Consider the following 23,311-nt stretch of genomic DNA (forward strand, 5'->3'; position numbering starts at 1 on the left):
GGGGTAGGAGAGAGGGAGGGAGGGAGGAGGGGAGGGAGGGAGGAGGGGAGGGAGGGGGGAAGGAGAGAAGAGCCACCGCCTGCCTGCCCACCTGCCCAGCCCCAGCCAGCTCCAGCTGGGGAGGCTACCTTGGGAATGCGGCGGGCCCGGCGGCTGGACAGCAGTTCACTCGTGGTGCTGAGGCTGTCCTCATTGAGGCTGGAGGGTGAAGATGGCAGGCTCAACTGAGCCAGCAGCAGCATGTCGTCATGGCTGTGCCTCTTGGGTAATCGTGGCAGCCGGTGGCTCTTCCTTTCTGACCAGTTCCCACTGCGTAGGGACTGGCTGCCGGGTTTCAGGGAGAGCTGGTATGGGAGAGGGGACATGGGAGAGGGACTTCAGCACAGATGCCTTGGCCGGCACCTGTCTGCTGGGACTTGAACAGAGAAGCCACAGGCTGGCATCCCAGAGACTCCTCCAAATCCCACCTGGAATTTCCATCTACCAGGGTTTCCTCTTTTAAGAACTCAGCTGCTGATCAGCAGGTCAGGGCTAGATTCAATACTTGCTTCCGCAAAGGAAGCTTAACTACTTCTTCCAGAAAAAAGAAAGCAGAGACTAAGAAAACTGGGCTGTCATCTGAGTGGAAAAAGAAGGCCAAGCGAGAATTCTGCGGGCCCCTCCTGAACTCTGGGACAAGGCTTAGACTCTGCTCATTACTGGGTGTGGTCGACGGAGCCAGCCTTCCCCACTCAGCCCCTGAGTTAGTCCTAAAATGCTTCTCTAGCAGAGGCCAGAATCTACATGTCAACCCAGCCCTGCTCACTTCTTCCAGGGAGAATACAGGCCTCTGACCACCAAAGCCTGGCAACGCAGGCCTCGGAGCCAGTGGCTCCCTCACCTACATGGTCCTGGGCTGCTCCCATCCCTGCCCGGATCTACTTTCCGCCTCCCTCTGTCTAGACTGACACCCTTCAGCACAGGGCACCTTACTCTCGGCAGATCCTGCTCACCACCAAAAAGGCAGCACCCCTGCAAACTTGGCATGCCTTCCACCTGCCGTCTGGATCTGGCATCGCCTCTCACCACTCTTCAGCAAGTCCTCCTTCCACCCCATCCCCCAGTTTCCCCTTCCCACCCAATCAGTCTGGAAATACAAATTCAATGGGAGCTTATTTGAACAGAGCACATTAGAAAGGTAAATCTTTTATAAAAAGTCACATCATTCCAGAGCCAGAAGAAATAATTTTTATATTCTCTAGCCAGTGTTATAAAATATCTAGGAGAGGGGCTTCCCTGGTGGCGCACTGGTTAAGAATCCGCCTGCCAGTGCAGGGGACACGGGTTCAAGCCCTGGTCCGGGAAGACCCCACATGCCGCGGAGCAACTAAGCCCGTGAGCCACAACTACTGAGCCCGCATGCCACATCTACTGAGCCCATGTGCCACAACTACTAAAGCCCGCGCACCTAGAGCCCGTGCTCCGCAACAAGAGACGCCACCGTGATGAGAAGCCTGCGCACTGCAACGGAGAGTAGCCCCCACTCGCCGCAACTAGAGAAAGCCCGCGCGCAGCAACGAAGACCCAACACAGCCACACCTGGAATTTCCATCTACCAGGGTTTCCTCTTTTAAGAACTCAGCTGCTGATCAGCAGGTCAGGGCTAGATTCAATACTTGCTTCCGCAAAGGAAGCTTAACTACTTCTTCCAGAAAAAAGAAAGCAGAGACTAAGAAAACTGGGCTGTCATCTGAGTGGAAAAAGAAGGCCAAGCGAGAATTCTGCGGGCCCCTCCTGAACTCTGGGACAAGGCTTAGACTCTGCTCATTACTGGGTGTGGTCGACGGAGCCAGCCTTCCCCACTCAGCCCCTGAGTTAGTCCTAAAATGCTTCTCTAGCAGAGGCCAGAATCTACATGTCAACCCAGCCCTGCTCACTTCTTCCAGGGAGAATACAGGCCTCTGACCACCAAAGCCTGGCAACGCAGGCCTCGGAGCCAGTGGCTCCCTCACCTACATGGTCCTGGGCTGCTCCCATCCCTGCCCGGATCTACTTTCCGCCTCCCTCTGTCTAGACTGACACCCTTCAGCACAGGGCACCTTACTCTCGGCAGATCCTGCTCACCACCAAAAAGGCAGCACCCCTGCAAACTTGGCATGCCTTCCACCTGCCGTCTGGATCTGGCATCGCCTCTCACCACTCTTCAGCAAGTCCTCCTTCCACCCCATCCCCCAGTTTCCCCTTCCCACCCAATCAGTCTGGAAATACAAATTCAATAGGAGCTTATTTGAACAGAGCACATTAGAAAGGTAAATCTTTTATAAAAAGTCACATCATTCCAGAGCCAGAAGAAATAATTTTTATATTCTCTAGCCAGTGTTATAAAATATCTAGGAGAGGGGCTTCCCTGGTGGCGCACTGGTTAAGAATCCGCCTGCCAGTGCAGGGGACACGGGTTCAAGCCCTGGTCCGGGAAGACCCCACATGCCGCGGAGCAACTAAGCCCGTGAGCCACAACTACTGAGCCCGCATGCCACATCTACTGAGCCCATGTGCCACAACTACTAAAGCCCGCGCACCTAGAGCCCGTGCTCCGCAACAAGAGACGCCACCGTGATGAGAAGCCTGCGCACTGCAACGGAGAGTAGCCCCCACTCGCCGCAACTAGAGAAAGCCCGCGCGCAGCAACGAAGACCCAACACAGCCAAAAATAAATAAATAAATAAATAAATAAAATTTATTAAAAAAAAAAAAATCTAGGAGAGTTAGAGTTGCTTGGGTAGGTCCAAGATAGGATCTCCATTCTCCTGCCTCCTGTCCACCATGGACAAGGCCAGAATGAGCTACAGTCTAAGAGCTTCCTTCGACTCTTCAACTTTCTTCTCATTCTGCCTCTATGAGTCCATTCCTCGGAGATTCATCCATTCAACCATTTATTCAGTGGGAGTGGTTCCAGGTCCTGGAGACACCTGTCTAGGTCTCCAAATCAGGTTCTTGGGCCTACGCCTGGCCCCTAAATGCCAGTGCTGAGATCATTTCTGCCAGAGCTGCAGAATACCAAGACTCCAACCCGGGCCCTGTCTTCCTGTTTCCAGGAAGGGGAGGAGAAATAATGATTAGACAGGAGACTACAGGGGCTCCTGCCTTAGTTTTGCGGCTCAGAGCTCAAGCAGTGAAGGGAAGAAGGTGGGACAGGGTGCTCCTAAGAGCACATCTCGATTGTCCACAAGCATATGGACACGGCAGAAGTCCCTGAGTGCAGAGCTCTTCCCTGACGTCACCTTCGCCTAGCACTAGTGAGGCAAAAAGCCTGAGTGGAAGCTGGCCCACGCCTCGTGCTGACCCTACAGGCCCAAGTCAGGGCTGCTGTTACCTGAGTGGGTGGGTTGTTGTACTTCCTGTCCTGAGGACTCCACATCCTGTGCAAAGAGTCCAAGGAGTTCTCAGACAGTTGCTGGGATTTTCGTCCTGCTCTTCGGCTCTTTAAGTCCACATCCTCATACGGATTCTCCTTGGGCAGATCTCCTGCAGAGGAGGAAAAGTTAGAGAAGGGGGAGAAGGCGTTGTTGTACTTCCTGTCCTGAGGACTCCACATCCTGTGCAAAGAGTCCAAGGAGTTCTCAGACAGTTGCTGGGATTTTCGTCCTGCTCTTCGGCTCTTTAAGTCCACATCCTCATACGGATTCTCCTTGGGCAGATCTCCTGCAGAGGAGGGAAAGTTAGAGAAGGGGGAGAAGGCACGAAGGAAACACACACACACACACACACACACACACACACACACACTCACACACACACACACAAATAAACAAGCAGAATTCCTGTGAGCCAAAGAGAGTGGCTTCTGCCTGGCCCTTCAGCTCATGAGTCATGCAGCTGCCCGTCTGCAGTGGGGAGGCTACAAACAGATCCTGGCTCCGAGTCCAGAAGCTGAACCCCCCACCTCCAGTTCAGCTCAGCCTTGCCTGGCCTCTGCTTTGTAAATGCAGGGACTGCACAAGACTGGCTCAGCCACCCATGCCTGTGCCCAGCCAGAGGACAAAGCCAACACCAGGCGTCTCTCCTTGGCTCCAGTCCCTTTGCTGCGAAAGCCCCAGAGATATACAGTTCAAGGTAGGAAAGGCTTTCAGAGGTCACACGGCTGTCCCTTCACCCACTGCTCCCTGAGGACCGCTTCTGGAAACGGGCATGGAGGGACTCTGCAAACTCGAGAGCCGGGCTTCACCAGGCCTCCCTCCTGCCTGTACACTGGGCCACAGCTCTCTCAGGACAGGGCTTTTGTCTGGTCCACTGAAGAGGTGAGCGCTCAGTATTTTTTGTTCAATGAACCGCTCTGACTACAGCGTCACTCCACTTCCTCCGCCACAGACCTCAGCAGAAAGACAATGGTCATCAATCCCCTTTTGGAATAAACTCTCCTGCTATGACGCATGGGAGATGTGAAAGGCTTGAAAGGAGTTTGGGCTGGAGAGGTGGGGTTGGTGGGGAGTTCTTGTTTCTCTTCTCAGGACTCAACTCTAAAATCCCTGGCAGTACGCACTGTATTGGCACTACGAGAAAATCACAGAAAGTCCAAAGCTTAGTCCCTGCCCTTGAAGAGCAACCCCTTCCCAAAAGCCATGCCCTCCTGCCCCTTTCCTTCCAACATATACCTGGACTTTTCTAAAATACAATAATATCACGAGCAGGGTCAGTCCTGGAATCACAGTCGTGCAGCAGAATCACAGTGGTGACAAGGTCCACGGGGACTGTGAGTAAATACTGCCCTCTACTGCCCTCTGTCTTGTCTTTCCTTAGCCTCCCCTCGGTACCAAGGCCACTGTTTGGGACGCAGGTACTAGCGGCCCGGATGCGGCTTTGCTGGAGGTGGCACACAGGAAACTGCTAGCAGGGCTCACTCCAGCTTCTCCAATCAGCAGCGGGACTGAGCTGGGGTGATCACTGAGCCCCAGGGATGCCTGACCACGCCTTCCACCATAGAGGAGTTCAGACGTCACTTCTCAGGGAGCAGACAGAAGAAAGAGCCATAGACTAGCCACAAAGGCCACTGGGTGTGTAAGCTTTCCTGGGACAGGACACAGGAGAAAAACCAAATCCCTACATGCTTCTTTCAGATTTTTCCATTTCCAAAACCAAGATCTCCCCCCGTTGTGGTATCTACTTATTACTATCATGGAAAACCACCATGAACTTAGGAAATGCCTTTACAGAGGTGTAGGGGGAGGGCTGGGGGGGCTGTGAAGGGGGGATTTCGGTCACAGCTAATTAGACTGCCATGGGAGCAAGACAAATCTCTGTAAACTTATGAGTCAAAGATGGGTCAAGGAAGGATTTGGGACTGAATTAAGTGATTCCCAACACCAGCAGAGTCCCCAGCAATTGAACAGACGTTTTCCTGTAACACAGTCATGCTATGAAAATGACTTGTCTCCATTCCAGAGCCCTGACTAAGCAGAGCTGGCCCAGCAACCCTGCCTCCAGAAGCCAAATATGAAACCTGGCATCCCCTGCATGTTTTCTCCAGCCTACCCCACTGTGGGCACTTAGGGAGGAATCAGGATAGACGCTGTATGTCTTGGTCCCTCTCCAACATATATCCTACAGCAGTGAGGTTGGGGGACCAAGGACTGGAGAAAGCCAGGACATAGTCTTCCTGATCCTGTGAAACAGGACAGAGCAGAAGGGGTCAGGAAGAACATTTATTCCAGGCTCATCAAATCTAAACTGCTTTGGGCTGGATGACCAGCCAGAGTCCTTATCATCATCCCCCAACCTATAGGATGACTCTGTCTCAACTCCTTTAGAAGAGTTGCTCCAAACTACTGACACTTGGGGCTGGATAATTCTTGTGGTGGTGGACTATCCTGTGCATCTGTAGGATGTTTAGTAACAACCCTGGCCTCAATCCACTAGACAGAGGACAGTAGCATCCCCTCAGTTGCAACAACCAAAAAAATGTCTCCAGACACTGTCAAATGTCCCCTGAGCAGATGGGTGGATAAATGGATGATGGGTGGATGGGTGGACAGATGGACGATGGAAGGAAGGAAGGAAGGAAGGAAGGAAGGGGAAAGGAAAGGAAGGGAGGAAGAAAGGAAAGGTGGATGAGTGGATGGGTGGACGAAACTGTACCCCCATCCCCACCCACCCCATTAAGAACCACTGCTTTAGATAGATGTTTCTAAACTTCCTAATAGCTTCTGAGTGCCATGACATGAGTCCCAAGGCAAACCCTCTTTTCCTCCCTCTTTCACTCCTTCTCTTCTCTCCCTTCTTTCTTTCCCCACAATCAAAGCTGTGAACATTAATATAAAATCCAAAGCTCCGGACTTCCTTGGTGGCGCAGTGGTTAGGAGTCCACCTGCCAATGCAGGGGACCCGGGTTCGATCCCTGGTCCGGGAAGATCCCACACGCCACGGAGCAACTAAGCCCGTGCGCCACAACTACTGAGCCTCTGCTCTAGAGCCTGCGAGCCACAACTACGGAGCCCGCGTGCCACAACTACTGAAGTCCACACGCCTAGAACCTGTGCTCCGCAACAAGAGAAGCCACCACGATGAGAAGGCCGCGCACCGCAACGAAGAGTAGCCCCTGCTCGTCTCGTCACAACTAGAGAAAGCCCGTGCGCAGCAGCGAACACCCAACACAGCTAAAAAATAAGTAAGAATTTTTTTTTAAGTTAAAAAAAAAAAAAAAAATCCAAAGCTCCAAGAAATAGATGTAGGAGACTGAGGCCCAGGGAAATAATAGATGCACATCAGTGATAACCCGGGAACTGCAAACAGTTGGGAACACCAGGTTCTCAAGCCCAGTATTGCCTCTGGAAACTAAATTTCAGGAAAGTCTTGAACACCTGCTCCTCCTGACTGCCCAGCCCTAACGTCAGCCTCTTTCTTCTCCAGCAAGGTTAACATCCTCTCTGATATAACCAGGCCACTAACCATTTCTCCAGGAAATGACGGCTGGCCCTGGCCCAAGCCCTGCCTCCCAGCCTTAGCTTGGGCCCTTCACAGCCCCCGTTCACCTATTACTCTTAGCTTCCTGGACTGTTCTGACTAGCCTTCTGGAGCTGCCTCACGGAGACACTCCCAGCCATCTGTCCAGGGAGTAAGGGTGCCCAGGGGATGGGGATGTGCAGAGACCAAGCAGTCCCCGAGGCCTAGAGCCACTAAATGGAATCTGCTGAGAGTAAATCAACCCCAAAGCAATGGCTCAGAGCTGGGAGAGGAGGAGGGCTGGAGAGCCGGGCTCAGAACCTTCTCTGGAGGAGCAGAGCCACAGCGAAGCGGAAGAAGCTGGAGCCGAGGGGAGAAACCTGGGGAAGCTTTGGCAGGGACATGGATGGGAGACCGGAAGCCTGGCAGACCTCAAGACTTTCACCTGCATTCTTGCCCACGCAGCTTCCTCGAGGGCCCTCCACGGTGCCCTTGGAGAGAGAGAAGAGGTAGGCCCTCCTCCCCCGAGGCCTGGCCTGAGCAGCTCCATCTCATCAAGCCCAGCTGTGGAAGCCAGAGGTCTCAACCTTTCCCAGCTTTGCTGATGAGACAAGGGACAGGGGCATCGCCAAGAATTTCTGCTTTGCACTCTTTTAAGGGCGCTGGTCAGAGCCCAGACTTATCATGTGGATCCTCTTGAAGGAAGAACCCAGTCCCACCTAGCCCTGCCCCCACTCCTCCCCACGTCTCATTTGGTCACTAACCACGGGTGCCAAGCACCCCACCCCCCAACAAACGCACAACTGGAAGAACCAGTTAGAGAAGGGGTGTGTGTCTGTGCACAAGCACTGAGAATTTCCCCAAACGGAATCTTAAGCTTCCCAGACCACACCCATGGCTAGGGCCATGGGTCTGCAGCTTCCCTCCCCAGCTCTCTCCTGCTTCCAACCAGCTGTTTCTCCTGGTTCTCAGCCTCCTCCCCTCCCTCGCACAGTGGAGACAGGGCCAGATTAGGGGCCCAACTCCCCTGACAATACATAGCACATCAGATGGGGAGCTCTAAGGGGCCAGTTGTTACCACCCTCCGAGGTTGGACAACATTTACCAACTGCCCAGGCACCGTTCCCTGGACGGCACCTCTGCGCAGCAGCCTCTATGCTGTTAGATGTCTCTGTTTCCCAGCCTTGGGACAAATGAGAGAAGAAGGCAGAAAGAGCAGAGGCTCAAAAAGCTTTGCAGTAAGGCTGACTGGCTCTGTCCCCAGCTCCCACCCCGCTCAAGTTCCTGGAAACTCTCCCTCAGCCCCAGCTAGCTGATGGGAGTGGGAATCTCCGCAGGAATGCAGCCCAGGCTCCTTGGTCAGGCGCCGAGGCCACTCCACATAACTCTCTAATAAGCTGCTTCCTTGGGTGCATTTTTAACTGTCAGGCTCAGAACGCAAATGATTATAAGGCTTTGTAGGATAGCAGCGTCTTCCAGAGGCAGATGTCAAATTGGACAGGCGAGAATTAACCAACCCCACGAAGCAACATGGCAGTAACTTTATTTCTGAACCACTCTATTGCAAATTAGCAAGATAACCTCAGCCTGTTTTGGAGTACCTCACCCCAGTTCCCAAGGTGTCATGCCTGGTATGGGCAGGAGGCTAGCACACTCCCCAGGGCCCCTCGTTCAGGTCCAGGGCTCATGGAGAAGACACGTTAGTCTCTGGGCCAGCTGGCCCTCAGCCTCTTACAGACCAGGAACTCCAGACCAATGGGCTGGTCCCCGAGACAAAGACTCAGCACAGGAGCTCTGGCCCGTGCCCACCTCCTGCCACAGCCCGATTATCACACCCCCAGAACAAAGCTCCGTCTGGCCCTGGGCAAGGGAGGCAGCACAAGAAAGAGCTGGATAGTCCAAACCCGAACACCTCAGCCTCGCAGAGCACAGGCTGGTCCAAGAAGACAGAGAAGGCTCCCAGGAAGTCAGGCACTGGTCAATCGGAGGCAAAAGTGAAAGTGACATTCAGAGTTCAGCAACAAGGGCCCCCCACGAAAGCCTTTACGGGGGTGGGTCCAAATTCTTGGGCCTGTCGCCAGGGAAGGAGAAAGGGTAAGTCAACCAGAATCTGAGAGAAAGAGAGGTATTCTCCCTTGTAATTCCCTCTAGCCTCCCTGGTCAGGTCTAGAAGTTCAGACGGGGCTGCTATGGGGATACTGAAGGAAGAAAACGTGCCCAGGGCACTGAACAACCGGAGACGCTGAAACCCACCCTACCCTCACACCACAAGGGCAACGCGAAACACCCAGGTGCCCTCCCTCCTACCTCCTCCCCATCTCTCTTCCCCCACTCTCTACACAACGCTCCAAAGACCCAGAAGCTAGCTGAGCAGCTAAGGAACATGCCCCAGTCCCAACCTCACCTCATACCAGGCTCACCGCTAGCTTCTGGCTCGTCCAGCTAAGAAGCACCCAAGCTGCTCCTCTGTTTTCTTGCCTCCTTGAGCAACATCTCGAAGTGGCCGGAAGTCCCCTCCACTGAGTGAGGAGGCTGAGGCTCAGACACACTTGCCTCCCCCTTCCTCTTCTAACCTGACCTCAGGACACCCAGAGGACGGTTCTGTTGCCCAGAACGGTGCCTCCAAAATTCTCACCGCCCACCACGCCCCCCACACACCACGCACCGTTTCTCCCCAAACAACCCCGAACAGAGCCCTGCGGTCATGGAACTCTGGACAGGGAGAAACGGTTGAAGCAGCCCTTTCTCTATTCCAGCTCAGCTGATGCAAGAACATTCCCCCGCATGAGATCCCTGGGCAGCACAGAAAGGCTGCAAAGCCTCCTCAGAGAAGAGAGAGCAGTGAGGCCCCAGCGTTGGCAGCGCCTGGATCCTGAGCAGAGGAGCTGAAATCTGGGGTCTGTCCTGTCCCCTGCGGCAGCCACACGGGGTGCTCCCGAGGGCCCTAGGCAGCAACGACACGTGACAATTCCTCTCAAACTAGAGGAAACAGACCTGTACCCTGCTCAGGGGTGGGAGGCAGATGGGGCTGTGCCCCTGATCCCCACAGCTCTGGACCTCAGCTCTGGGCGACCGTGCATACAAAGCTTTTTCCCAGTAGTAAAGGAAGAGGCCTCTCTCCCCAAACCCGTTTGCTGTTCTGGGGAATCTCGTTCCCACAGTCCTTCTGATATGACCGAATTTCGGACGGCTACATACTATACACTCCCATCCTGGGAAAGCAGTGCCTGTGTGGACCTGAGCACTGCTGCTGGCTTCCCAGAAATCCTGGCCCAGCAAGTTGTACGGAGAAAACTGGGAAACTGATGGCTCCAATCAAATGAGGGAATAGAGGACCCTCTCTTCCGAAGATGCCACAGTCTTATCTGGAGGGCTCTCCACTAGGGCCACTCCTCTCTGCATCGTGTTCACTAAGACTATGTTCTTCATCCCCTCACCCCGGCCTAAGGCAGAGATAACACAGAGACAGAGATGAGGGCGGACGAGGTCAAGGGCAAGGGCATTTGACCTTCCTTTCTCTTCAGAGACCTACGCTGAGACACATGCCTTACTTGAACAAAACTGAAGCCCCCACTGAAGAGAATGAGGCCAGAATTAACATAAGAGCCAAAAATAAACCCAACCCAGCCTAGACAACGGGCTTTTTGCTGTTGCTCAAACACAAGTCTGCCAACACAACATCCTCCCAGTTGTTGGAGGGCCATTCTCCACGGTGTCCTACATTTCTGACCTTCTGAGCAGGAGGAATTAACAGTTCCAGACTATCTTTTCTAAGATGTTTATAGAGCAAACAGCCTTGGAAGACAAGTGTCTCCCTCCAGGGCAGAGGCAGATTTGTTTGCTGACCAGAATAAAAAGGATAAGGTCTCCTTATGGGGCAAAGGTTTGCTAGCAGCCCCTTGAAAAGCCTGGGGTTCCCTAAGCTTGAGGTTCCTCAGCTGGGATGCAGACCCACCACGTGTGCAGCCTCTACCTGGACCTCCTCCCCACTGCCGCATGGGACTGGGGAGCAAGGGGAACCCATGTGAACATCAAGCTCACGTGGCCTGCTGTGCCATGAGTAACAAAGTCCTCTGTCTGTGATCCAAGCGTCTGTGTCTTCTGCCAGCATCTGTGAACTGGGGCAGGCTAGACTTGTTAGCTTGCAAGCAGAGTGAAATCTCAGATACTTTCACAGTTCTTGACACCACTTACTTTAAGGGAAGAGTAGGAGAGATACATATTAAGGACCAGGCATTGTGCTAGGTACTTTGATATATATTTTATCTCATTTAATCCTAACAATAATGCTGTGAAGTGTTATTACTATTATCATTGTTGTTGCTACCATCTAAATATCATCATCACCATTTCATAAGAGAAAAGGTTTCAAAAAAGTGAAGTGATTTGCCTAAGGATACACAGCTAAGAAAGGGCACCTGTTGGACTCCAAAGCCTTTCGCAAATAAAAGGAAGGGATGATGTGGTTTCCCCCTTCTTGTGGTCCCAGAAGCCCTTTGGGTTCCAATTCATTCAAGGCCAGGCTTTAATCTCTTAGCTGCTCAGTCTTTTAAGCTGCTTTCTCTGATGGCCGTTTCCTGGAGGAGTTCCAGAAGCTGGGCCAGGTCTGCCCACAGAGAATGAAGTGGAACCTGGAAGTGCCCCTCCTGCAGCCATTCTTCTGCAGCACCACAGACGAGCCAGCCCCCGACTCTACCCCTGCTTACCCACAATATCTTCATAGGCATTCTCTTCTAAAGTGCTTTTGGATCCAAACTTGGGCTGGCTCTCAGTACCATTCTCAGTGGGAGAAGAGGGGTACAGGGACTGGAGACTGGATGCATCCTCAAACTCAAAGGATTTTCTGTGGATAACAAAGAGTTTGAGTCATTCCGGGGGAACCCGACTCCTGCTGCCCTGGTGGGAAACGGCCAAGGGCAAGAGCAAAGACCGGAGGTCCTCCTCACAAAACCAGCTACTGAGCAAAGCATCAAGATGGATCCAAACTTGCCATCCAAATGAAGAGACAGATGGTCTGAAAGGTCCCAGCCCCGGTGCCTGCAAATAATACCAATAACTACCACAGCTGAAAGGGATGTTATGTGTCAGGTGCTGTGTCATACGCTCTACACGTTAGCCCATTAATCTTCACAATGCTGCTACTAGGTATCGTGCCACTTTAAGACTGATTAGCTGGAGGCTCAGGGAGATGAACTGATAGAGGTAAGACTCGCCCAGGATGTCTGACACTCCAGGGTCTGAGCTTTTGACTTGGGCCTCCAAGCCCCGGAGAACATCAGTTTTGAGAAGTATCTGCCATCCAGAGGAACTGAGTGCCTCACCTGCTCTTAAGAGTCTCACATCATGCCTGTATCCGAGCAAGGTCTCCAGCACTGAGTAGGCAGTAAGGGCTCAACATTGGATGGGTGACGCTCAGGGCTGTTTGGGGGTTGGGGAAGCAGCTGGTGGTGGGTGGTTTGTTGAAAAAAGAAGGCGCTGAGCCCTCAAAACAAATCACACCACTTCTGAGGCAGAACAAGGAGGGGGCAGTTGCAGCCAGCAGCTACTTCCATGACCCAGCTTCCCTTCAGCTCGTCACCTGCTCCTTTCCATCCCTCAAATAACCTTCCCTTCTACTGCAGAATTTCAAAACCACAGCTGGTTAGCTTCTCAGACACCCTGAGCCCACAGTATCCTCTACTCCTCCCCTTCATCAGGGAGGTTCTTCCCTTCAATGTCTAAGGCTTGGTCCCAGCTGCATCCGCTCCCTCTCCAAGGCAGGTCCCTCCCAGGGAGGGAGAGAAGGAAGTGCACTGACTGAATCCCTCCTCTCAACCGTTAACACCTCCCTCATCTTTGGGAACCACTAGACCTTTCAGCTGATGCAGTCCTTTCTCTCTCGTTTAATGAACAACACCCCGAGGGCCCTGGGGTGCAAGTCAAGGACTAAAAGTGTCCTAAAGGCCACATCTTGTTCTCAGCTTACCCAGCTACTGTGCAGCCCTCGACACAGACAAACACCTCACGTTGGCCATCTCCTCCCTCCTCTCTGTGACACGGTCCCTCCTAGTTTTCAACTGCGTCTCAAGCTCCTATGAGGGATCCCCTTTTCCGCTTGCCTTTTCAATGCCACGGTCTCAGAGTCCTGTCTTCAGGACTCTTCTTTCTCACTCTGCACTTTCTGGGGCCCCAATATTGACGACCATCACCATATCTACCCTTCCTACCACGATGACTCCCAGATCTCTCTGTCACTGGCCCAGACTTCTCAACCAGCTGAGCACAGTGGTTGCTGAATGTTGGCCCGCAGACCACTGCTGGTCTGAGAGCAAGCTTTCACTGATGTATACGGTGGACTCAACATCTTATGCAGTCAGTTCTCAAATCAGCAAATGACGCAAATCACGTTCAGCCAAATTATCCTCGAAAATCCCTCAGGAAGGTTCCATGTCGAGGACCAACACGCTGTCTTTCATTATAACGGATATAGTCAGTTACAAATAGATTTCTTTCTCTTTGGTTGAATAGCAGAAATATATGGCTTGTATTTTTTTCTTAAAAAAAAAGTATATTAAATACAAGAATCGTACCTGGCACAACAGATACAAACTTACTATTTCATGCTCCTCAGGGGAATATGCTCACTGTGTGGAAAGGCAAATAAAACAGCCTGTGCTTTTTGAATTGCTTTTCTTTTTCTTTTCTTTTCTTTTTTTTTTCCAAGAGCACAGATTTAAATTTGCTGTTAATTCTTACTGGAAGTGACTCCACCGTATATGGTATATGTGTGTGTATATATTATAAATGTAATGTGTGTGTATGTGTAGAACCTTCAGGTTGATGTAATCTCCTCCCATTCCCTTTTTTCACCTAGCTAAATGCTTCTTGCTCTTCTAAATTTAGCTCAGCAACTCCCTCTCTGAAGAGGCTTCCCCCACTCCCCACTCAGACGCCTCTTCCTCTAGGTTTCTGCAGCATCCCACCCAGACGTGGATCAGGGCACACAGCACAGCATCTATGATTTATTTATACATCTATCTCCTGCACCAGATCACCAACTCCTTGAATGCAAGAGCCACATCTTATGTGCCCCTGTGTCCCCTTGACCAGCACAAAGGCTTGGTGCACAGCAGGCTCTAGACAGGTATTTCTAGAAACGGATGACTAAAGACGAAGCAAACACTTTTGGCACGCTTGACGTCAAGAGTCCGTGAGCATGCTGAGGTGGGCCAAAACATGGGATTACCTTTAGCCAAGGGCTCTTCTGGCTCATGAGTCTGAACCTTTGTGATGTCTTCCTCTCTGCACACGGCAGGAAAGTTTCTACATGAGATGGGATATGCTGGATGGAAGCCTGAACTGTGGGGTCAGATTGAAGAATCCCCAGAAGCCAAACAAACCTGAATGCCCACCTGACTCTGGGTTAGAAGAGAAAGGCAGTGAGGGGCAGGAGGACAGGCCTTCCAAAGGAAGCTGGCTCCCAGCCTGCTCCAATTCAGAGAACAAGATGCCTGTCATCTTGCACCGACTCCAGCTGCTGCAGCTCCCAAGCCACTACAATTGTGGAGATGGCCCGGGTACTCCAGTGTCAGGAATGCTGAGACTGACCAGGAAACCAATGTGACCAGGTCCTTCTTGGACATGGCCAAGAAGCAGATGAAATGTTCTTTCTCTCCTTTTTCCATCAGTCTCCCCTTTCAGGATCCAAAGATCCCCTCTTCATATAAGCCCAGGGGTCCTGTACGGCCAGGCAGCCCTCAGGAAAGAGGAAATCATGTTAAATGTGTCAACACTTCTGTGTTAATGGTAACATGCAATATTTAGATAATGCCTCAGGCAAAGAAATACATCTCGAGCTGGCATTTCAGGTAGTTATGAGGCTAAGATCTTACTAGTCCTCAAGGGACTGCCAATTCTACCTAAAAGTAAGGTGGCCCTACCCTTCGCACAGAGTAAGTTCCAACAGGGCTCTACTCCAAAGGCCAAACCCAGCCAGCATGTTCAGCACACGGCATTTGGAAGAAGCGCTTTCAGCCCCCCACTCACGTTCGAGGATCCTTACCGTGCAAGAGCAGATCAATCTTTCTCACCTAGCTCATGCTTCACCTTACACTATTTGGTGCTCCAGAACTTATAAAGCGCCACTGACTGCAACCCACAGCTACAGTCTGCTTCTGCATCCTCTACTGACGAGAAAGCAGCCGTGCCCAGCTCTATGTCACCGGAGGGGCACTCGTTACCTGCTCTGGGACTTGCGGTGACTGCGCATGTCCTTCTTGGGTCTCCGGGTGACCGGTGGGGCTGGGGTGGAGGGCAGTGGGGGTGGAGCAGCAGGTGTGGCTGAAGGAGGTAGACCATTGCTTGGCTTACTCTTGGGGTTCTTGTCAGCCTCATATTCAAAGGTGCGCTTGGGTTTGGGGACAGGGTTCACAGCGGGATCAGGGGAGCTCTTCGATGGCAGCAGCTGGGAGGTCGGGCTATTTCCAGGGGTCCCCGGCTTAGTGGAGCCACTACCTTCCCTCTCCGGGGGTGAGCCCGCCTCCCCCCCAACTCCAGCCACTCCTCCTGCCCGGCTGCCAGCGCTCACACTGGCGCTCCCTGTCGGTTCCTCCAAGGTGCCCAAGATCTCGGTCTTCCTTCTCCCTCGGTCTACACTGTAGCAGCTGCTGGGGAGCTGGGGAAGCCCCCCACCCGGCTGCTCCTTCAGGGCCTGTTCAATTTTCTGGATCCGACTCAGCACCGCTGAGCTCTCCTTCCTGCTGCCGTGCCCCCTGAGGAAGGCACTGGGCTCACTCCGGCCTGGCCGTTTCTCCAGACGGTAGCAAGAGTCCCGGACAGGGAGTGCCTCTCCCTCCTCCTCGGTCTCAGGGTAGGAACACTCGGAGAAGGTCCTGCTCATCCTCCGGAGGCCCTTGAAGTCGAAGGTCTTTTCTGAGCTGCAGGGGGACGGCACCACACTGGGACAGCCCACACTGGGGCAGCCCTCACTGGCCACCCACTCGCCCCCAGAGCCCTCCCGCTTCTCTCCACAAACGCTCATCCTGGGCGAAGCCTCTCGGCGACCCTCCCATGCTGAAATCTTCTCCCGGATGCCCAGGCTGTGGGCACGGGGGCCGGTGCGGTTCAGAAAGATGCTCCGTGGGCCCGCTGCTGACCCCAAGGACGGAGTGCTCTGGGCGAGGGGGAGGCAAGCAGCTACTCCCTCTACATCCTGGGCTGCGCCCTGGACATTCTCCTTCTGGTCCTCTCTCTTGCACACTGAAGGGCTTCTGTCCAAATAACCGAAGCTGGTGGCCTTGAGGGGACAGATGGGTGTTGAAGTGTCTGGGGAGGGGGCTTGAGGATTTGGGGGTGAAGGATCACGGGGATGCCAGTCCTTGAGGAGCAGCCGGGAACTGCAGCGGCTTGGGTACCTGCAGGCTGACGTTTCACTGTCACTGAGCGGGTAGATGGGACTCCTCGGTGGGGAGAGAACTGGAGGTGGAGAGACTGACTGAGACCTAAGAGGAAAAAAAAAAAAAAAAAAAAAGAAGAAGAAGAAGAGAAAATGGCAGTGAGTGGCCTGACAACACTGTTTCATTCTTAAAGAGCTCAGCATCCCTTTCCTATAGGACTCGCAAGCTTAAAGTACTGTATGCAAGTAACGGACCTTCCAAGGCTGTCCTCAAGGAAAGAAACAGCTCCTTATCCACAGCAGGCTAAACTCAATGGTCCTCTCTGCCCAATTCATCCCTAGAGACCCTGAGTACTGTCTGCAACAGAAGCCAGTTCTATGACAGGCCAGGGCATCCCCAAAGTCCACATCTGCCAATCAGAGAACAGTAAGATCAGTGGTGTGCTGCTAAATGTCTAACAATCGGCTCCTTGGGTGAGAAAGCATAGATATGTAGCATCTGCCAACTTCCACAGCATAAATATTCCTACTACGGCTGATTTCAAACCAGCAATGTGACCTCATTGGATGTGGACTTGGGAAGAAACACTAATGATCAACTCTCATGAACTGTTACAAAGCATCTCCAGCATGCCACTTCCCAAAGTGGCCCCATATATGCACTCAAGCCCTTTGATCTACCTCCTTGACAAGCCCCATCTCCTCCGAGGCTTCTGCTACTAGACACAAGATACCGCACCTCAGCTTGGGTCTTGATCAGAACTCAGATTCCTGAAGGTCTCAAAAGGATAAGGAGGGCCCTTCAAGAAAGAATCCTTTCCACGCTCTCAATGAGGAGGCTAATGGGGAGGGGAGACCAGCTCCTTCGCAGCTCTAGCCTCTAGCAGTGGCATCACATCAAACAAGCATCAGCCATTCCCCAGCTCCAAATCAACACCCTGGTCTTAGCAACTATCGGGAACAGTTCTAAATAAATGTTTTTACCTATATTTACTCACTGAATCTTCACAAAAACTCTGTCATATTATTATACTTTATTATTATCATCTTCATTTTGCAAATGAAAAACACTTGAGGCATACAAAGATTAAATATCTCATTCAAGGTCTCTAGCTGGTACGTGGTGAAGCCAGGACTACACTAGATTGCTGCTCTAAAGAGGAAGCAGTGGCCTCTGCCATCTTTGTGAACTGCCCGGCCCCCCAGACATAGGTCAGCAGAAATCCCTGCAGCACTGAGCACAGCCCTGTCTCCAATGCAGCGTTTTTAAGTATCAGGGAACCTCTTAGTCTTCCCTACTGGACCACGATTTCTTCCAGGTGGAGGGACACATACTCAGTGTCTAGAAGGTGCTCGGTAAATGATGAACAAATAAAGACAAGAAATGGTAAAGGCGAGCTTACCGAAGAGAACCATGGGCATACTTCCTCTTCAGCACACTTTTCTAGTTGTCTACTAGGGTCATCACTGTCAACTTTCAGAATTTTTCCCAAACCGTTTTAGTTCAAAGACAGCAGGGCTTTGCCAACACTGCATGCTACCGAGGCCTACCTGACCCTAATGCTGTGGCCCTCAAAGCCAAGCAGTCCAGCCTCGCAGGCTCCAGAGCACCACGCCACCCACGGAACGCAGCCAGCTGCCCCTGAGCCAGGCTGCAGTCACTGCTCCATCACACACAGAAAACTGCAGCTCGGGTGAGTCAGGGATTGGCCAGCAATTCCCTGTTGGGTCATAGCCTCTGGCTGCCCCCGATCAACAGGAAACCTCAACATGCTTAAGTTGTTTTTAAAAGGGCAAGTCAAACAAGAGCCCTCCCACGTGTACATGGGCACAGATGAGAGAAATTCGGTGCCCAGCCAAGCCGATGACCAAAGACACTCTGCTCGGCGAGGAGGTGTGAAAAGAGTAAGCCTCGGTACTCCCTAGGGTAGGCAGTGGTAGGGCAACGAGCCAAGCTTGAGCCTGGGGACAGCCCAACCTACTCACGACAGAGAAAGGCCTAGACCCCTCACTTTTTTCACAGAACCATGGATGCAAAAGGTCATCAGTCCAGCCCTACAAGCCAACAAGTGTCCGGGCTACACAAAGGACTCTATGTTTCAGTTATTCTCAGTTGGAGGGGGGAGAAGATGGCTTTTATAGAGGATGACCTTATCATGTGTTTATTCATTTAATAAATACTTAGTGAGCACCTACTATGTGCCAGGCCCTGTTCTACATGCTAGATACAAGAATAAACAAGAGACAAAAATTCATGTCCTCATAGGGGGAAGGGTAAGCTGTGACGAAGTGAGAGAGTGGTAGGGACATATATACACTACCAAATGTAAATTAGATAGCTAGTGGGAAGCAGCCGCCTGGCACAAGGAGATCAGCTCGGTGCTTTGTGACCACCGAGAGGGGTGGGATAGGGAGGGTGGGAGGCAGGGAGACGCAAGAGGGAAGAGATACGGGAACATATGTATATGTATAACTGATTCACTTCGTTGTAAAGGAGAAACTAACACACTATTGTAAAACAGTTATACTCCAATAAAGATGTTAAAAAAATAGTAATGATATTGATTGACATATTAAAGATGTCTTCAAAGTGGAAAAAAAAAAAAATTCATGTCCTCATGAAGCTTGAATTCTAGTCGGTGATGGCCAGTACCTAATGAGACGCAGAATCGTTTAGGAAGCTTTTTCAAACTACGTATGCCTCATTTCTCCAGACATTTTGATAAATGCTCCCCTAGCGATGTATCTCTTTAACCCTCAAGGTGAGAATTCACCGGTCCATGAAGCCACCTATGGGGGGCTGCGGGGGGGTGGCTCCCACAGGGGGACAGAAAAAAGGTGAGAACCTCTGGTCTGTTTGAGTCCAGCATGCTTCCAATGATTTCAGAAAGGATGATTCTGTAACTTCCCTCAGTAGTTCAAACATGGAGAAATTCCCACAAGTTAAGACATTCTCTCAATGCCTAGTCTGCTTTAACTGAGGTTTAGTTTTTCTCCCCTGGTGAAGGATAAAACAGAGAAGAGACTGGTCCTTTCCGTTAAAGGTCCTGGTCTTCGGATCTTTGCTGATCTGAGGCCCAGAGCTGCAAGTGCCCCTCGCCCAGCCACCACACACAGGCCTGGCCCGATGTGCTCCAGCAACTCGGGGTGAAAAGGGGGCCTGCCTATGCTGACCTGGAGCCCAGGCATAAGCCGGTTCATCACAGAGAAGGCAATGTTCACTCACTCCACGATCACAGATAAGGCCCTGCCCTCATGGGGCTCCGCATGCTCACCTGAGGGTAGAACTCACTGCATCTCTCTACATGTTTCTGATTCTACCTGTTATCAGGAATGTGACCATGGGCAAAGCCACACACTCCCTTTGAGCTGCCAGTTTCAATTCCTCAGAATTGTTCTAACTGTATCACAGGGTTGTCGTAACGGGCACATGTGACTATGGATATGAAACGATGTCATACATTGTGACTCATTACTACTGTTAATTATTAGTAGTAAGTTTTTCACCAGGTTATCTAGGCCAGTTGTTCTCAGTAGAGGGTAAGAACATCACAGTTGCTGGGTTTAAGTTCCAGCACAGCCACTAACAAGTTACATGACTTTGAGCAAATAACTTTCTCTAAGCCTCAGTTTCCTTATCTGTAAAATGGAGGTGAAAGGACACATATCTCAGAGGATTGTTGTAAGGAATAGAGACAATACGCATCAAGTGTTGAGTTCAGCGGCTCACACTAGTACTCAATCTTAGCTTAATAATTACTAATATTAACAAGGAGCTGCCTAATCAGAATAATCACTTGGCGAACTTTTTAAAACAGTTTACCTCTGTCCTTGGATTCTAAACATTTGGGGTGTGAGGGGAAAGGAGTAAATTAAATATGGCCATAAATCCTTTGCAGCTCATGCTATCAAAAGGTTGAGTCTATTCTTCTGCCCCTTGAATCGAGGCTGACCTTGTGATTTGCTTTGATGAATAGAATATGGTGGAAAATAAGTTGTCTCCGTTCCAAACTTGAGGCCTCAAGAAGCCTTGCAGTTCCGCTTCACGCGCTTGGAACGCTGCCCTGAGACTGTCACGTAAGAAAGCCAGTCTAGTGTTTCAGAGGAGGAGAGGCCGCGCAGCATCACTGAGGTCCCTCAGCCGACAGCCAGCCACCACGTGGGCCTGACACATGTTGAGGTCATCTTGGACCCAACTGAACCAGTTACATGAGTGAGCCCAGGGGAAGCCAGTAGAGGAACTTCCCAGTGAATGCATAGAAACACGAGAAATCATAGATTGTTCTAGCCCACTAAGTCTTAGGGTGGTTTGTTACAATGCAATAGTAAAATGATGTTGTGGGAAAGGCACTGTGTGTAATTGGCCCTCCCCACCCCAATGCAGGAGGACCAGGGCCCTGGGCCTTCGATCCCCGTACCTCTCTCTTCCTCCGCTTCCCTACAGACCAGCTGCCAAGGTCTGAATGTTTGGACTGCATCCCTCTCCCCCGTCCCTCTCGCCCTACTCGAGGCTCTGGCACTCTTTTGGGAGTCTCCCCTGAACACTCCCTAGAAGTGAAGCTAGTCCTGCAATCCCAAGAGTCAGCTTCCATCAGTGCTTGCTCGCAGGTTGAGGGAGGGCTCAGGAGAATCTGTTACCTAGAGAACAGGGAGGCTTAAGGAGGAACACACTGGGGGCTAGCAGTCAGGGTGCGTGTGCCCTTGTGACAGTGAGTTTACACAACCGGGGGCACCTCCTTGGCATGGATGGGAGAGGGTGCTCACTCTTGGGCCTCTGTTTCACTCTCTAGTTGTTTCCCAGTTCCTCAAACTGAGGTCGGAAGTGAAAGCAATTCTCCCCCTGTTGGACAAAGAAAGACTACGGCCAAGAGAATGACAGTGCTGGGACCCAGGCTGCCTTAGAAAGCCAAGCACCTGAGCAAAGCCTTCTTTTGGGTCTGGTCTCCCATTCTGCCACTGACCGTCTCCAGCTTCACTTCTTCAGGGCTCTTGGACAGCTCCTTGCCACCCTTCCCTGAACCCTGGACAAGGGAACAAAGGAAGCCACCTACTCCCCAGGCCACAGTGTGCTAACTGTACCAGGCTTAAGACACACCTTGGTTCTCCATCCATTCAACCAGTATTTACTGAGCACCAACTATATACCAGGTACTATTTTAGGCATTAAGGACTGGTTGAGAAGAGAGGTTCTGGTGGAAAGGTAGGGAGGGAAGCCTGACTGGAAGGAATTCAAGAAACGGAAGAGAGAAAGCGGAGATGAAGAGCTCGGACAGCTCTTTCAAAGGGTTTCCCTAAAGGGGGAACAAGGCAACGAGGTGGTAGTTAGAGGGCAATGTGGGGTATAGAGCGTTTTGTTGGTGGGTTTGAGCTCAGAGTTATTACAGCATGCTTAAATGATGACTGGAATAATCCAGTAGAGAGGGAAAAAGCCGTTAATGCAGGACAAGAGTATAAGTGCAGGCAGTGAGCAAAGTGAGCAGGCAGTGAAGGGCTGGGGACCCAATGCCCATCTACAAGGGGCGCCTTAGAGTGAAGAACCCCATTTGCTCTCATTCCCATGTACCCAGGGCTCAGTGTTTTCTCACACGATCTCATTCCTATGCTGCTTTATGCTTCTTTCACCGTGGCTTTGACTCCTGCATATATTTCCAATTCATTCCACAGAGGGAAGAAAAGATCCAGAGATGTTCTTTCTTCCTGTCCTTCAAGCATCTGGATCCAGCTTCCTCCCCAACCTCAGTGATCTACTCAGTGCCTAAGTCCTATCAATTCTACCTCCTTCATATCTCTCAGATCTGTCCCTCCTGTGCCATTCCCACTGCTACTGCTGCTGCCTTGATTCAGATCTTATCTACCAGGACCATTCAAACAAGCTCTCAACTTCTCTCTCTGCCTTCGGTCTTAACCCAGTTCCAAGTCCATCCTCTCGTCTCCTGACATCTTTCAAAAATACAAAACTCGTCATGCTTCAAACTCCCTACTATATACAGAATGAAATGCAAATTCATTGGCAGGGATCACAAGGCCCCCATGATCTGGTCCTTATTTTAACTTTATCATTTCATACTGTCTTGGCCTCCAAACAAATCTGCGTCCCACTCTTAGGCACATCAAACTCCTTGCTTTTCACAACTTTAGGCCTTCACGCATTCAATATTTCCTTTGCCTGCGGTGCTGCCTTGTGTCCACTTACATGTCTCTGTAACTCCTCTATGGAATCTCTCTTCACCCCACCCCCTCACCCGGGTGGAGATGTCTGATTTTTGATGCCTCCACTGTGCCTGGAAAACTCTCTATTACGGTACTTGTAACACTTTACTGGACTATATTTTTCCTCACCTGCCTCCCTTACTAGACTATGAGTGAAGCTACTTGAAGGTGGTGACAGGGTCTTATTAATCTTGATATCCCCTGCTCTTTGTACTGCATCTAGAATTTAGTAGGAATTAATGTATTTGTGCTAAGTGACTAAATGAATGAATACTGAAATAAATGATTAAAACCTAGGTCTCCTTATTACTCCTCAGGGCATTGTTTACAGACTTCATTGTCTCTCTCTTTGTGCCATGTGACCTGAAGAACAACATAGAAAGGTACACAAAGCACTTAGTGCAGCCCAGCATGGCTGTCAGTCCCTAAAGCCCTCTCCCATAAGGCAAAAATCGTACCCTAGACCAAGAGTCTAGAGACCTGGGTTCTGCTGTGGTCCTGGTTCCATCACTTCCTGGAAGGGTTCATGAGCAAAGTCACCTGAATTCTCTGAGCTTCAGGTTCTTTTTTTTTTTTTTTTTTTTTTTAAAGAATGGTTAAATACATGTATGTACGTATGTATGTACGTATGTATGTATGTATGTACGCATTTATTTTTTACCACACCACGTGGCTTGTGGGATCTTAATTCCCTGACCAGGGATCAAACCCATGCCCCCTGGCTTGGAAACATGGAGTCTTAACCACTGGACCGCCAGGGAAGTTCCCTCAGGTTCTTTATCTACAAAACAGGAGGAAAACACTTGCTCTGAG

The 23,311-nt window shown here is 51.2% G+C and overlaps 1 protein-coding gene across 1 annotated transcript in view; it reads right to left on the minus strand.

Moving 5' to 3' along the window:
* DENND2B (DENN domain containing 2B) overlaps window positions 1-23,311 on the minus strand; it is a 162,633-nt gene that overhangs the window by 23,003 nt on the left and 116,319 nt on the right. Inside the window, 6 exon segments of the mRNA XM_024118672.3 lie at window positions 129-344; window positions 3,353-3,504; window positions 11,622-11,758; window positions 15,135-15,967; window positions 15,969-16,000; window positions 16,003-16,394. Coding sequence (XP_023974440.1) covers window positions 129-344; window positions 3,353-3,504; window positions 11,622-11,758; window positions 15,135-15,967; window positions 15,969-16,000; window positions 16,003-16,394 — 1,762 coding nt within the window.

Source organism: Physeter macrocephalus, chromosome 16, assembly GCF_002837175.3.
Source record: "Physeter macrocephalus isolate SW-GA chromosome 16, ASM283717v5, whole genome shotgun sequence".
In the NCBI taxonomy this organism is placed as follows: Eukaryota; Metazoa; Chordata; class Mammalia; order Artiodactyla; family Physeteridae; genus Physeter; species Physeter macrocephalus.